Raw genomic sequence first — 16,916 nt, 5'->3', positions numbered from 1 at the left:
AGCCCTGCAGCTCTGGAATCATATCATGCATTTGCAAATGATCCCCCACCGTAAATATCTGTCCTAAATTCTGCGGTCACCAACTGCTGACCAGTGGGGTTCACATGGGCTTCCCCACACCTGAGACACTGGGCTGAGGGTGGCTGATGATGAACTGAGGCGAAGAGGGAGAGGGAGATTCCAGTTCCCTCTGACTGCGCATGGGGACACCCTGGGAGCCCCGACGCAGAGCCAACATGCCCAGGTAGAGCACTGCCACATCACTCTGGAGCAGCTGATGTTTGAGATACTAGCAGACAAAAGAGGCTACTTTTCATCCTCTCGTTATGCTCACAGAAGGGCAATGCTGTTTTTCAGCAGTTCACCACAGAACGCCACACGAGGCCAGTGTGCCCCAGAATTCAAAGAAACGAGGACTTCAGTTGGCCGTAACTCTGCATTTTACTACAGCAGTCGTATAAACCAGGGATTGAGAGAATAAAACGAAGATGAGAGGAGAATGAAATGGAGGAGGAACAGTAGTTATAGAATACATGAAAATAATTAACAGGACAGAAACAAAAGAGCAGTGTTAAGTGCAAACCCAAGGTGCCCAGAGAGCAGAAACTGACTTCCTGTGCCCTTTAGGAGAATTAGCTTATCCCAGGAGAGAATAAAGCATTCCAGTGTGCAGGGGACTTTGTGACCACCTTACAAACATCTCTGCGCTGCAGAGACAATAGCGGCAAAGGACACAGAGCCAGAGACCTGCGTTCAAGTTCTGCCCTGCTCTACACGTGGGGCAACCACTTTTTCCCTGCAGCCTCAGCGTTCTCACCCTGACTATAGTGGACCACTCACCCCCCACCTCATCCAGTCTCACTTACAGGGGGTCAGCCACGGGGCCAGATAACTCCTGCATTTACCACCAAGTCAGCTGTGCCCAGCGATGACCCAACCAGCTCCAGCTGACTTGCCACAAACTCTGTCCCCTGCCACATTACCAGATGGAGCAAATGGCCATCGAGTTTGCGTCTGTCTCTACCACCCTCTGGCCCTGTAGCCTTAGGCCAACTTCCAAACCTCTCTGTGGCACATTTTCCTCATTTGTGGAGTGGAGAAAAGAAAGCGCCCACCTCCCAGGGCTCCATGAGGAGGAAATGAGTTAGTGTGCATCATGTGCTGAAACGCGGCCTGTGCAAGTCCTACATGCTGTTCTTCTGTGGCCCCAGGCAGCTCTTGCCCTGGCCTCTGGGAGGTTGTCTTCATGGTGCAGCCTGGAGGCCCAGGACCTTCCGTTACTACACTGGCAGAAGAGTTGCTTCCTCAATCCACCTTCTTGCAGTAAGTTCCCTCTCACTGAATTGTGTGCAACCCTAAAGAGCACGATTGGTTAGCTGCAGGGGGGGTAAGTATCATGGATAATTATGTACTCCCCAAATTGCAAAGCAGCAAATGTTTACTATCATAACAACATCACAAACAAACTTGGAGAACTCTTCATATGCTTCAAAGTGCTCTCCCATGTGTTAGCTACTTTGACTTCTAAAGTAGCCAGTGAAACATGCAAGGAACATTATTCTCATGTGTGCCTGAGGAAACTGTGACCCTGAGAGGTCCTTACCTTCCCAAAGGCCACCCAGCTGGATTGAGGGTCTGACATCCCCTGAGAAAACTGGGCTCAGGAAACTGGGGCCTCTTTCTGTTCAAATGTTCTCCACATGCCCTGCTCTGAGTGGGTTTTGCTGTCCTAGCACAGTGCTGCACTCCACCCCTCCACGGGTAGAAAAGCACCGCTGTGAGGAGGTGGTTTCCTCCCCGGAGAGTGAGTGACTGTGGAGACCAGGGGAGAAAGGCTGGGAATCACCGATGTTCATAAGGCCTGGAGAGCATGGCATTCACAGCTCCAGAGAGCAATCTGAGACCGTGCAACCCTCCAGGCCCATTAGACGTACCTGGTTGCTTCTGTCGAGGTTTAGGCAAGTTTGTGACACAAGTGTGGGGGCACATGAGGACGTTGCAGGGATGAAGGGAGCCCTCCAGGAAAAGCTGCTTTGTTTCTGACAAATGGATCCCACCGAGTGGGGTTTTGGGGAGGGTGTTTGCCGGAACCAAGGCCAGACAATAAACGCCAACTTGATGTATGCTGTCGATTGCCTGGAAAGTCACAAGAGAGGGAGCTGTGTTAGAATAGGTGTCAGGAACAGACACCTAGCAGATATTCAGGCTGTGCAAAATATTGTTTGCAACACACAGAAGCTCCCGCAGCATGAGTAGGGCTGCTGGTGCAAAGACACTGGGACAAGAGGAGGGCTGTGTCACCAAACCTCACCACGCTGAAAAGTTTTACGTTGGACTTGTGGAATACGATACACCAAGACAGGGAATTTGGAGGAAAGAAAATATATTCTCAAGATCGTAACAAAAAAGTTTACTTGTGATCTCACCAAGTGAATGGTGGAAGCCAGTCCTGCCAATTCCTGACCCCTAACCTCCATCTGTTAGCTACTTTCCTAGAATGCAGATACGAGATTCAGGGTTGATGCAATATCTGGTCAAATGAAGTGACAGTCAGGGAGCACAGTCAATGAAAGTCGGCCACAGCCTAACGGACGCCAAGGGAAGCTGTCATGTGACCAGGAGACAGACCCCGGGCAGGCGAAGAGCTACCTGGAGCACCCTGCTCATCCACTGGAAGCTGTCCTCCTCCGTGGAGTCCGGCCTCTGCTCGGCCACAATAACTATCCTCTCGTCATGGAGGACAGTCACTGAGAACACGGCTATCCTGTGGGGACAGAAAGGAAGCGCAGTTAGCACGCGCTGGAGATGCTGGTGTGAGGACCAGTTCTGTAATAAGGGGCTTTACGGCCACTACCAAGTACAGAGCTCAGGAGGTCACAGTGCCAACCACAACCCCAGAAAGGCAAACTGCAGTCTCAGACTCCCATGCGCTCAGTGACATAAGCTGGGCTTTGGGGGAGAAACCTGAGGATGCTGCGAGGGCAGAACAGCGCACTTCCCGCTGAGGCCGCCTGCAGCTCTGGTGGCAGGCTTCCTGCCTCTCAGTATAGACAGACGGAGTAGATGTGCGATTATTAGAACTGCTGAAATTTGGAAAGCCATAAAATTCACATCTTGAGTTCACACCTGTGAAGTAGTAATTCTCTAAATCAGCAGAACTTTCTGTTTTGGAACTAGCGGTTTTTTGCTAGATATGTCTGCCTCTCAGGGTAAGCCCAGGAGAGTGGCGACTCAGACATTTTCAGAAAGAGCTTATGGCTTAAGGACAATCCTAAGATGGCAATGCCACATCCACTTCTGCGACTTCCATTAGTTTGCAAACTGAAGTACATTCTAAATTAGTTTATGACCTCCTTCAAATTAGCAGAGAACTCAGGAACTGTGGTCCTGATTCAGTGTTTCCTGTATGCCAAGCCGGGGGGTGGGGGGGCCATCACAGAGAGGAGCCACAGGAGCTGGTTTCCCACGCAAATTTGTCACTCAACTGTTCTCTTTGGGTCTTTCCAAATGACCTGCACCAAGATGAATATTTGGCTCTTTGTGAAGTTATTAAAAATAAATTTTGGGCTGGCCCTGGTGGCCTAGTGGTTAAGTTTGGCACGATGTGCTTTGGCAGCCCAGGTTCAGTTCCCAGGTGTGAACCTACACCACTCGTCTGTCAGCAGCCATGCTGTAGCAGTGGCTCACATAAGAAAAAAAGAGGAAGACTGGCAATGGATGTTAGCTCAGGAAGAATCTTCCTCGGCCAAAAAAACAAAACAAAAAGTAAGTTTTTCAAATGGGTATTTTTACTTAATTTACAGGGGAAGTTAATGAGAATATATTTATGGGGCTCAGAAAATTTCTATAAAACTGCCATTCAGAACTAGATGGAACCTCAGAGGTCAGAGTCCAGTTACTTCGTTTTACAGAATAGGAAAGTGAGTCCCATCCATTTAAGGAATTTATACAACTTTGTATAAACAGTATGTTCCACAGAAGACTGTGTGCTTAACTCAGAGAGGGCGCACTCACCTTCCCCGGTAGACAAACTTCATGGGCTCCACGGCCAGCGCTGTGGCCACAATGTCATCAGCGTTGTGTCTGCGGCCGCTGACCACCATGAGCCCATCCATCTTGCCCACCACAAACACCAGCCCCCCAGGGCCGACGAAGCCCAGCAGGCCGGTCCTCACGAAGGGGTACTCGCTGACTGGGGCCCCTGAGCTCATCACAGGGAACACCTGGGGACACAGGAGCGTTGAGAGCCCAGCCCCAGTAATGCCCATTGTCCACCCTCCCCTTGGAGCCAACTGGGCCTGCTTTTCTCTTGCTGCGTCTCCTACCTGATGGTGCTGGAGAAGCCCAGGGCCAGGCAGCTGCTGTTAGCAGACAGCCTGCAACCCAGAAGGCACCTCCCCTCCCACCCCAGTGCCTCCCACTTGCTCCCCCGGAGCCACACGCAAGGCCTCGTGCATTTCCTTCCCTGGCTTCTGAGTGTCCTAAGGGATGATCACAGAGATAATGGCAATAATCCAATCAACACTAATTAATTCTCAGGCTTATAAAAACATAGCATCAAAGTGATAAATGGGGAATTGAGGTGCATTTTAAATAACATATATTACTTGTAAAATGATCTGCTTTCATTAAAATATTTTTCCTTACTGGAACAACACTGAAAAGAAAAATATAAAGGAAGCAAATCACATGCATTCAAACTGTACATCTGTTTTCCTCAAACCTTGCAGATATGTGACACAGAAAGAGATGGGTCTTTCAGACTGTGTTGAGCCCAGTGTCAGGGACATTCTAAAGACTGAACACATCTTCAAAAAAGTCTGCACATTAAGAAATGTATATTCAAACAGCCCCATCTCCTCGTGCAAAACTTAACCAGAATGTGCGCTCCTCCTATGGGCAGGTGTTGACAGGAATTCCAAGGGCAGAGGCTGGCCCTGAGCTCCCGAGCCTGCCCTTAACCTCTCAGTCACGAGGCCAGAATGTGTATGCATGTGCATGCTAATGCCACACCATGAACATCACACGTGTGGGTATACAACATGTACACACCAAACACGTGTACCCATCACATCCATACACCCACCACACACACGTACCCACCACACACGTGTGTACACAGTACCTCACATGTGTGCACACATGACACACGTGTGCACACAGACCACACATGCCTGCTCGTGCCAGGGAGATAGTTACGTAGCGTGTACATTTGCTCACACCTGGCTAAGTCTGGCCCGGGCTGAGAGGCCACGAGGGAGAGCCTTGGCTCCCTCACCTTGGTGAGGCTGTGCACACGTGCCATGCTCCTCCTCCCACCCACCTGTCAGCTGGCACTCTTACTAAATAGGCAAAGATGAGAACAGCCAAATATAAAAAAGGCCCTTTTTTAAGAAACTGTACTTGTCCTTTTTTGACACTGGTTACGAAGTGAAAACAGCACTGATAAGCCAAATTTATTGAAAACTATTTAAAAAATGGCAGAAGAAAGTGCAACCATTTAAATTATAATGAATACGTTTTATTGAGAAATCACCATCTTCTCTTTCACATCCATTTCTACGCACCTGGCAATGCTGCCTGAAGAGGAAATGTGGGTGGAGCTCACCTCCATGAACCTACCTCGAAGGTGTTCTTGGTCATGCCTGAGAGGCCGTAATAGGATGTGCCTGTGGCAATCGCACACACACAGAGCTCCCCAATTTCATCTGTTCTACACAGCTGAGGAATCCCATCCGGCTTCACTGAACACATGATAGCTGAAAGCAAATAGGAAGCACAGGTAATATTAGAGAGCGAGAGGGAGACACAGAGAGAAAGACACAGAAAGAGAGAGGGAGCGACAGAGAGAGAGAGAGGTGGGAAGAAAGTGAGAGATGGAGAAAGAGAAAGGAGGAGGGGGGGAGGAGAGAGGGGGTTGGAGAGTAGGACAGAGCAGGGAGAGAGAATAATAATGAATGAAAACACAAATGAATAGGAATAGTATATGGAACAAAACTGCCAGTAAAAAAGTGAGCCAGGGACTCATTTTCCCCAAAGCGAGTCATGATTTTTCATGTTGAGGCAAAATGTCAAATTTCATAGTTGTGACATCAGTAAATAATTACAATTGCCTTAATTTTCATGTGTAAATCGTATTTAAGGAGAGCAACCTTTTGTGCATTTGGATGGGAGGGTGACACTTTGAATCCACCTCAGGGGTGTCTGCCACATGCATGTCAGCAGAAGCACACACTTGGCGTCCAGGACAATGCGACTATGCAGAGGGAGGAGCACACAGCGCCCCACAGGCCTCTGGCTCCCTAAGTAGAAAGGAGAATTGAAGCCTCACCGTCCTAGGAACTCTTCGTCTCTGCTCTCAGATTCCCTGTTAAGGGGAGTCCTTCAGAGAACACTGGCAAGAGCTTCATAACTGAGCATTTTCGGCAAGTAATTCAGTGACAGTAAATTCTCACAAGTGTGGCATGAGCGCTTTGACACTTTCACAGCATACGTGCCCCATGCACCGTGAGTCTGATTCGGGAGCGGGAGCTGGCCTCTCAGCGAGTGGTGTGTGTGCAGTTAGTGATGGCTGAGCCTAAGATTTCCAGTCACCTGCAGGTTGTAGTGGAGATGACAGGAAGAGCTGAGTCTAAGAAACGGAGCCGGCCAAAACACAGGACAAGATGTCCAGCTCACTCATGATAAGAACAGTTCAAGATACAACTACACTGAAATATTCTTCACCCATCGGATTGGTAAAAATTTAAAAGTCTGATAATACACTGGGGACAAGGGAGTGGAGAGCGAGGCTGTCCTCCACCAGTGGCAGGAAGCATATGCCCTTGAAACAGAAATCCCATTTCTAGAATTTATTCCACATTCCTCACACCTGCACAGACTGAAGCACAGTGAGTTATTCACTGCAGCTGCATCACACTGCAGCAGCAAAAGATGGACAATCACCCAATAAAATATTATGTATCTAAATTAACACTACGCAGTCTGGAAAGAAATGAGTGAGCTCTTGATGCACTGCTTACAAATGAGCCTTATAATACAAGACATGCAGAGGCATACAGTGAAATTTAAAAAAATAGGAAGAACGAATATGTGCATATGTGTGCATGCACGCATGTGTGCGTGTGCACGCGCATGTGTGTACAGTCTGAGTATCTGACGGGAAGCGTGGGATCCTTGCAGTTGTCTCTAAGTGGTCAGAAAGAAGGTTTTTCACTGTACAACCCTGAATCCTTTGAGGCTGGAACCATGGGGATCTGTTACATATTTTTTTAGAGAAAGAATGAAATGGAGCCAGGAGGCCTGGCTAAGGCAGGAAGCATGCAGTGGGCAGGAGACATACAGAATGTCGGGGTGCGAAGTTTAAGTGAAGTTTCTGTGACTGAAGAGAGTGTTTCCGGGGCTGAGAGGCAGAAAAGAATGACACCATGGCGATGCCAGAATCAGAGGGGTGTCGAGGACAGGGACTGCCAAGGTCTGCTTTGTCTCTTCTGTGCCCTCAGAATATGAGCAGCCGGCGAGGGGCCTCCAAGGAAGCCGGGCCATCTCCACCCCTGTGCAGATGGCCACGAGGACGTGGGGAGATCCATGTGGTAGACCCCGCCTTCCCCCTCCAGGGATGGTGCCTGAACCCTCCAGCTGGTCGCACTGTTGGTTGTGAGGAAGCCACGTTCCCATCAGCCAGTGTTGTGTGTGGACTCAAGTGTCCTCTCACCAGGCGAGGCCACCCACCTGAACCTGGAGAGCTGATTCCAGGTGGAACCTGCACCAGGAGAGAGAGCTGAGGGTGCCGGATGGGAGAAGCCTAAATGTGGCGCGGGTCCTGAAAGACGGGACGCCAGTACCCTGCACCCAGGAGAGGCGGGACCAGGTAAGGGCATCTCACAAATCAGAAAGGGGCTCGCCTCTCCCGCTGCACTTGGTGGAGCCCTGCATGAGGTGGCATGAGGGGCAGAGGGAGGGCAGGTGAGGACTGCAAAGCAGTCTCTGTGACTTTCAAAAATGGACTCTGCTGATAAAAACAAGCTTCACTGACTACCCAGACCGCTGTTCCTCAGTTTTCACAGGAAACTGTCTGCTACAAGCCTCAAAGCCCAACTTTGCCTGACCACCGGATAACCAGCAGGAACCTGACCATGGAAGGGAGAAGCCGCTCAGGGGCTGCAGTGGGTACAGAGAGACCCACAGTGCCCCCACAGGGACGGACCCTGGGTCTCTGTGTACAAGGCAGCACAAATGCTCCTCCTCAGCTTCTTGAGCATGCTGGGTTTTCTCTGACGGGACCTGAGAAGACTGAGCTTAGCATTCAGTCAAAAGCCCCTGGTACAAGGGGCCCGGTCCTCAGTCAGAGCCCCCGCCACAGGGGCACGGTGATGCAGTGGGGAAAGCATCTCATAACTTGAGGTTAGTGCACCGGCCATGGGTGGGATCCGTCGCACTCAGGCATCATCTGCCCTGGGGCCCCATGCTCACCTCCAGGCATCACGAGGCCAACGTCCTGCACAGTGAGCACAGACAGCTTTTCTTCCGAGTCCACCCGGATGACGCCGTAGGTCAGCCCGTGCATGGAAAGGACGCCCCGGCCCGGGGGCTGGTTGCTGTCGTCTGTGGGCCTGCAACAGCAGTTTTGTCTGAATAGCAGAAGCAAACCAGCGTCCTCACCACAGACACACGCACGAGTGCACACCCTGGGCCTCCTGAGGGCAGACCTGCCCGCATATTCTGTGCTCCCGGCACATCAAGGAGGGCTTGCCTCTCATTTATGAGACGTTGGTGTCTCCTAATTCTCCCTCTGGGTTTCAGAACATTTTACAAACACCTCAGAAGTGTGAAGACATTGCCCTGCTGCTCCTTAAACACCCTACCCTCCTCTTGTCTACGTCCACCACAGACTGGCCGGTTGATTCACTCTCTCACCCCAACTCCCTCTCCCTGCAAGGTCAGATTTGAAAATGGCTGAAAGGGCGAGCAACAACTCCAGGAACACAGATGGCAGCAGGGAACAGAAGTGACAGAGCCTCCGCCTGCCCAGCCTCAGGTTCAGATGTGCACTGTGTGGGCTGCTGCTCAACTGTGTGTGAGAAGCTGGAACAAGATTTATGCTGTGCCCTTCTGGATGACAACTCTTAGGGAGATTATCTGGATCAGAGACATGCTGTAAAATGCTTTACGGTCAGAGGATGAAGTACAGTTTCACCACATCCACAGTCTGGTGTCCCCACTGCCCATGGGCTCTGTGGCTGGACTCTAGCCCCACCTCCTGCCTCACCTCTACTCTTGCTCTGGCTGATTCTACACCAGCATCCTGACCCCTTCTTCCTCCCGTGCCCAGCCTACTCCCTCGGGGACGTCCCCACCTCCTCCTCCTTCAGTGCCCAGCCCACTCCCCCTGGGGGTTTGTTCTAGCCTCTACCCCAATGTTCTACCAGCAGAATTCCACATGGCTTTTACCCTCATTGTCTTCCAGGATGGCTCAAATATGCAACTGCCCATCGCCCCATAAAAATAGCACCCTCAGCTCCTGTCTCCACAGCAGGTGCTATCTGATGGCCTGCCCTGCCTCCTCCATCAGTCTATGCTCCTTGTGGAATGCAGTTTTTCTTTTTCACTGCTGGGTCCCACCCCTGAGTAATGTCAAGCAATAAATGTCTGCAGACTGAATTAATGAACAAATACATTAAAATATTCCAAGATCACGAATTTTATCCCTGCAAACTGAAGATTCTTCAGTGTGAGCTAAGTGAGAAAGTACAATTTAGGTAAACATCACATTCGTTTCTGTAATTTTCAATATGCAAATGTTTAGTGTAATTTTAGGATCTAAAGGTTGAAATATAAATAGAAGTTTTCTGTTTGGCTTTAAAATATTGTAAAGACTTATAAGGAACCTAAAAATACAAGTGGGGAAGCATAAAAGTTAAAATTTGCAAGAGGAGATCTCGTTTGAATCAAGTAACTGGTGTATTTAAAAAAAGAAGTATGTTACGTAATTATATCTCAGTAAGAAAATAAAAATAAAAAAGAAGCATAAAAGAGTCTGGAAATAGAATTATTCTGTAAAAATCACGAAGGGTAGAGCTAACCAGACACAAAAGAAAAGTCTGCCCAATATTTATAAGACTCTTGTGAAAGCACCTGAAAATAAGCCCCAAACCCTGGAATCTATATTGTTCTCCTGGCTTTTTCTTTCCCAAAGACGCTAATAAATCAACGCTCTGAAATGAGAGGAGAGCCCTTGATAACCCTCTGCTGCCACGATGCCCTCACCCTGCTGCTGTTCTCAGCAAAAACCTCACGTGAGTCAGAGATCAGAAGCCTTAGTATCTGTTGTGGGTTGAACTGTGTCCCCCAAAAGATATCCCGCTGTCCTAATCCCCACTGTCTTGAATGTGACCTTATGGGGAAATAGGGTCTTCGCAGCTAGAATCAGTGAAGATGAAGTCACACTGGAAGGCGGAGGGCCTAAATCCAGTGACCAGTGTCCTTAAATGAAGAGAAAAAAGGGACAGAGACACGGACACAGGGAGAAGGCCACGTGACGACAGAGGCAGACCAGGGGGATGTGTCTACAAGGGAAGGAACGCCAAGGACTGCCGGCACACCCAGGAGCTGGAGAGAGAGGCCTTGAGCAGACTCTCCCTCAAGGCCTCAGAGGAACCAGCTCTGCTGACACCTTGATTCCAGGCGTCTAGACGCTAGAACTGTGGGAGAAGCTTCTGCTGTTTAACACGCCCAGTTTGAGGTGTGTTGTCATGAGATCCCTAGGAAACTAATACACTGAGTAATATAAAGTTACACATTTTTATTTTAAAAAGCCACATGAAAGCAAAATGCTGGACTAGCCATGACACAGCCCAAGTATAGGAAGTTTCAAGAACATGGGCATGTGGTGGCAGACCAGTACTGTACAGGAGAAGCCAGGAGGGAAAGGTTCTTCTAGGATTCGACAACGTACAATCTGTTGTCTTAGTTGTGAGATCCGCTCTCCTACATTTAATAATAGTGAATGAGATGAAAGACTCATACATGTGATAATTAAAGACCTTAAAATTACGAACTTTGTCACAGGAAATTTTCAATTAAGTTTACAAAACGATAGTTATGGAAGACTGAGTATACTCAAAAGGTAAACCAACAAGACTAACCCTGTATTACTTTAATTTACTGCTATGTTTTCATATCTAACAGACTCCCTTGCTAGTTAGAGAAAACTGAGGCCCCTAGGTTCTTTTCTTTGCAGATTTGCAAAGTACATGCGTTAAGGCAGAACAGAAGCACATGAATTCCTAGACACAGTACTCGGCCTTGTTACCCCAGCTCACCACAGATGACGGCACTCCTGGTTCCGTCACTCAATTTCCCTGAAAAACCTGTAGTGCGACAGCCCTGGCTTCCTGATGCTGCTGTGTGCTGGCACCATCCTGAGCCCTTCATATACACTGAAGCACTTAACATACAAACTTACGCAGTCACCACTGCTCCCCCACTTTACAGACTAGTAACTAAGGCACAGAGCGGTAACCGAGCTGCCTGAGTAAGTACTGGGGTTGGTGGGGCTCGGAGCCAGAGCAGAGACCGTCCCCAGACCCAGACAGCAGCCTGTCGCCTTTACCGACAGCTTCTCCGCCTCTGGCCTGAAGACTGATCTCTTAGGTCACTGCACAGTCTTCTTTTCATGAAACTTTAAAACAAACAACATGAGTAACACGTGAGCACATACAACATGACTAACACATGAGCACATCCTTCGTGTGGACAAGTCAACCACCACACGGGAACACAGAGCAACAGGGAAAGTCTCGCCTGTTCTCGACCCCTCCAGTCCACAGGTAGCTACTACCAACACTGTCATATGTGAAGTCCCAGCCTCTTTAATGTGCATTTCCATATAAAGTGTGTGCACACCCAAATACATTTATAATCAAAGAAAAGCAGAACCACAATATGCATCTTCTTCTGCACCTTCTCACCTAATACATCTTGCAGATCTTCCTATGTGTGTGTGCGTGTGCAGATGAACATGTATAGTATGTGTACTGCACAAACCAATGAACTGTCCTGGTTTAACTGTTAGATGGTATTCAGTAATATGAATATATGATCATTTATTTAATTTTTCTACAGTTAGAAATATTACTGTAAGATACGTATATAGAAAGTGAAGAGAAAAATCCAAAAGCATATACACTTAAAATTTTAACAAAGCCTAAATAATTTCCAAAAAGACAATCATTTTGCATTCCCACCAACAGCATATGGGTATTATCTTTGGATTTACCAGACTTGCATTGCACTGTTTCATGCAGTGTGCTGTTCTACATGTTCTATGTACATTAACTATTCTTACAGCAGCCTTGTGAGACAGGCACGACTGTTCTCTCATTTGCAGGTGGGACACGCAGTGAGGAGCAGTGGGGCCCCGCCCAAGGTCACCGCTGTGGGGCAGACCCAGGCCAAGGCTCAGCCAGCTTCAGGACCTGTGCTTTGACTCCCAGCAGTGCCTGAGTCCACACACTCGTGCAGATACATATCGTCAGCCTTTTAGCACTGTTCCCAACCCGATGAGTAGAATGCCAGTCCTCATGTTGCTCCAGTTGGTATTCTCTTGTTATTAACCACGTCATATTATCTTTATCTCCATTAACATCTTACTAGGAAATAAAAAGTCCAAGTAGATAAACTAGATATGGAAGTGAAAAATAACCCCAATAAGCAGAATTCCCAGGGATTTCGAAACCATTTATTGTCATAATCAAAAACGGTAAATTAAATAACAGCTAAGAGAGCTATGGATCCATTTGTCCCCTTCCAGGTTGAATTCCAAGATGAAACGGTGTACTCATGACTACTCGGCCATGAGTCCCTCATACAGACTACGAATATAGGAGGAATCATAAAGAGGTGGTCTTAGAGACAGAAGGAAGAGGGCATGCAGCTACGTAGGGCCAAGACTGCACTGACGGACGAAAGAGAAAAGACGGAAATTAGAGACGACAAGAGAGGAAGGGCACGTCAGCCTCAGCATTGGCCTGATGAGACGCGTGCTTCCATCAGACAGAGTTTGACCCGCTGTTTACCTGTAAAGCCATTTCCAGCCTCTGTAAAATGGTACCTAACTAACCCTTTAGTTAATTATGCCCATGTAACACGTGAAGAAATAGCCACACTAAATCTCAGTGAGCACATCCACAGGTTGCTATCACTGACAGCAACGGCCCGGCCCGGCCCAAATAGGCATCAAAGTGAAATAAAAAGAGTCAAGTAAACAACGAGCAGTTATGACGACTTCCATGCCCAGGATTTAACACAGTAACTGCAACCACATTGGCACAGCTCTAAAGCCACTGTCCTTCACAGAGCCCTTCTGAAGTGGGACAACAAAGGTGCCTCCTTCCTCATCTTGTAGAGACAATCTCCAATTCAGTAATTCTCAACTCAGGAACATGTGGAGAGCAGAGGACTTAAGTCTCAGTAATTGCACTTTCCTTAACAACAATGCTTATTGCAGCATTTCTATATAATAGATCGTCGCACAACATTACACACACATACACATGTTACATACGTAACGGTACATAGATAATTTTATCAGAGTAATACTAACATTAAGAATAGCATACCAGGCACATCTTCCCTGCTCTGGACATACTGACCACCTGATGCTCACGTGGCCCTGTGTGACATGGGCACTGCTGTCACCCTCCTTTACAGACGAGGACTCTGAGAGCTGAAGGCAAGCACTGGCCCAAGTTACAAAGTTGGCAAGTGGAAAATGAAAGCAGATGAAGAGCCAGAACAGTGACCAAGGGATGGACTCCAAGACGCACAGGCGGGCGGAGTACCAGGCTCACTGAACATGGAGACCAAGAAGGGGGAAGGGCATGCTCAGGACCCAAAAGCTCTTCCACAGGGCATCAGAGTGCCTCCTGTGACACGGCCTCCCTAGGAAACACAGCCGAGGTCCTAATACGCCTCTTAGAAGCCACAGGGCCATCAATCCAAATGAGGAGGACTGCCTTTCTGCCTCCTGAATGGCGAGCTGCCATCTGTGACTGAAATCTTTCTCACAGATGCGTGTGAGCCCGAGGAAGGTGCCTGGGTGGCTGATGCACAAACGTGGAATGGAGAGTGAGTAGCTCCATGTGTTTCCTTCTCTAGGCTAATCTTTTTTTACTGCAGCAGGACGGCCACTAAGAAATTAACAGCACCAGGTTAAAATGCCCTTTCAAGGATGGGGAGCAGCTGGGTTGCGCACTTGTTTTAAAGGGAACAGTACTTTCAGGGAACACTCCTGCAATGCAAATTTCAGGAGAAACCCAGTCAAATCCATGAAAATACACTTCTTCAGTGTTCAGTGTGACACAGACTTTCAAAAACGCAACACACTCCTACATTAAAATCTCAGTTAAATCTGTGATTTTTAAAAAAATTTTACTGAGCTCATGTTTATAACATTGTGAAATTTCAGTTGTACATTATTATTTGCCAGTCACCATACAGATGTGCCCCTTTACCCCTTTTGCCCACCACCAAATGCCCTTCTCTCTGTTAACAACTAACCTGTTCTCTTCGTTCATATGTTTATCTTCCACATATGAGTGAAATCATGTGGTGTTTATCTTTCTCAGTCTGGTTTATTTCACTTAACATAATACCCTCAAGGTCCATCCATGTTGCTGCAAACAGGACAATTTTGTATTTTTTATGGCTGAGTAGTATTCCATTGTATGTATATACCACATCTTCTTCATCCATTCATCAGTTGATGGGCACTTGGGTTGCTTCCATGTCTTTGCTATCATGAATAATGCTGCAATGAACAAAGGGGCGCATAAATCTCTTTGGATTGTTGATTTCAAGTTCTTTGGATAAATACCCAGTAGTGGGATAGCTGGGTCATATGATAGTTCTATTTTTGGTTTTTTGAGAAATCTCCATACTGTTTTCCATAGTGGCTACACCAGCTGGCATTCCCAGCAGCCGTGTATGCGGGCTCCATTTTCTCCACATCCTCTCCAACATTTGTTACTTTTTGTTTGTTTTTTGTTTCTGAGGAAGATGAGCCCTGAGCTAACATCTGCTGCCAATCCTCCTCTTCTTTTGCTGAGGAAGACTGGCCCTGAGCTAATATCCGTGCCCATCCTCCTCTATTTTATATGTGAGATGCCTGCCACGGCATGGCTTGCCAAGTGGTGCCATGTCCGTACCCAGGATCCGAACCGGTGAACCCCAGGCCGCCAAAGTGGAACGTGTGAACTTAACCGCTGCGCCACTGGGCTGGCCCCAACATTTGTTCCTTTTTTGTCTTGGTGATTATAGCCATTCTGACTGGTGTAAGGTGAGGTCTCCTTGTATTTTTTTTTTTTTTTAAGATTGGCACCTGAGCTAACATTTGCTGCCAATCTTTTTTCTTCTTCTTCTTCTCCCCAAAGCCTCCCAGTACATAGTTGTATATTCTAGTTGTGAGGGCCTGTGGTTGTGCGAAGTGGGATGCTACCTCAGCATGGCCGAATGAGTGGTGCCATGTCCATGTCCAGGTTCCAGTGAAACCCTGGGCCACTGAAGTGGAGCACGCAAACCCAACCACTCAGCCATGGGGCCAGGCCCCTCATTGTAGTTTTCATTTACATTTCCCTAATGTTTAGTGATGTGGAACATCTATTCATGGACCTGTTGGCCATCTGTATATCTTCTTTGGAAAAATGTTCATATCCTCTGCCCATTTTTTGACCAGGTTTTTTGTTGTTGAGTTGTATGACTTCCTTATCTATTTTGGAGATTAACCCCTTGTTGGACATACGATTTGAAAATATTTTCTCCCAGTTGGTGGATTGTCTTTTCATTTTGTTCCTGGTTTCCTTTGCCATGCAGAAGCTCTTAAGTCTGATGTAGCCCCATTTGTTTATTTTTTCTTTTTCTTCCCTTGCCTGAGTAGACATGGTATTCAAAAAGATGCTTCTAAGACCAATGTCAAAGAGTGTACTGCTTATATTTTCTTCCAGGAGTTTTATAGTTTCCCATCTTACTTTCATGTCTTTAATCCATTTTGAGTTAATTTTTCTGTATGGTGTAGAAAAGAATACTTTCATTCTTTTGCATGGAGCTGTCCAGTTTTCCCAACACCATTTACTAGAGAAACTTTCCTTCTCCACTGTATGTTCTTGGCTCCTTTGTTGAAGATTAGCTGTCCGTAGACGTGTGGTTTTATTTCTTGGCTTTCAATTCTGTGCCATTGTTCTGTGTGTCTGTTTTTGTACCAGTACCATGCTGTTTTGATCACTATACCTTTGTGTATATTTTGAAGTCAGCAATTGTGATGCCTCCAGCTTTGTTCTTGTTTCTCCGATTGCTTTAGCTATTCGGGGTCTTTGGTTGCCCCATAAGAATTTTAGGATTCTTTGTTCTTTTTCAGGGAAGAATGTCATTGGGATTCTGAATGGGATTGAATGGAATCTGTAGATTTCTTTGGGTAGTATGGACATTTTAACTGTGTTTATTCTTCAGATCCATGTACATGGAATATCTTTCCATTTCTTTATGTCATCATTTATTTCTTTCAATAATATTTTATAGTTTTCATTGTATAAGTCATTCACCTCCTTTGCTAAATTTATTCCTAGATATTTTATTCTTTTTATTGAGATTGTAAATGGGATTATACTCTTGAGTTCTCTTTCTGTAAGTTTGTTATTAGAGGATAGAAATGCAACTGATTTTTGTAAGTTGACTTTGTATCCTGCAACTTTTCTGTAGTTGTTGATTATTTCTAATAGTTTTCCAATGGGTTCTTTAGGGTTTTCTATATATAAGATCATGTCACCTGCAAATAGCAAGACTTTCACTTCTTCATGTCCTATTTGAATTCCTTTTATTCCTTTCTCTTGCCTAATTGCTCTGGCCAAAACCTCCAGTATTAT

The 16,916-nt window shown here is 47.0% G+C and overlaps 1 protein-coding gene across 26 annotated transcripts in view; it reads right to left on the bottom strand.

The window, feature by feature from the left end:
- The window catches only part of DIP2C (disco interacting protein 2 homolog C), a 469,882-nt gene that overhangs the window by 94,432 nt on the left and 358,534 nt on the right, over positions 1-16,916 (bottom strand). For all 26 annotated transcript variants that reach the window (XM_070601291.1, XM_070601280.1, XM_070601282.1 and 23 more), the window contains 5 exons: positions 8,473-8,612; positions 5,623-5,759; positions 4,015-4,223; positions 2,650-2,764; positions 1,935-2,136 (listed from right to left, as the gene is read on the bottom strand). In XM_070601291.1, coding sequence (XP_070457392.1) covers positions 1,935-2,136; positions 2,650-2,764; positions 4,015-4,223; positions 5,623-5,759; positions 8,473-8,612 — 803 coding nt within the window. The remainder of the gene's footprint in view (positions 1-1,934; positions 2,137-2,649; positions 2,765-4,014; positions 4,224-5,622; positions 5,760-8,472; positions 8,613-16,916) is intronic.

The sequence above is a fragment of the Equus przewalskii genome, chromosome 30 (assembly GCF_037783145.1).
Source record: "Equus przewalskii isolate Varuska chromosome 30, EquPr2, whole genome shotgun sequence".
NCBI classification, from domain to species: Eukaryota; Metazoa; Chordata; class Mammalia; order Perissodactyla; family Equidae; genus Equus; species Equus przewalskii.
Note: the sequence above shows the minus strand (reverse complement) of the source record. Positions and strands in the feature narration are given on the sequence as shown.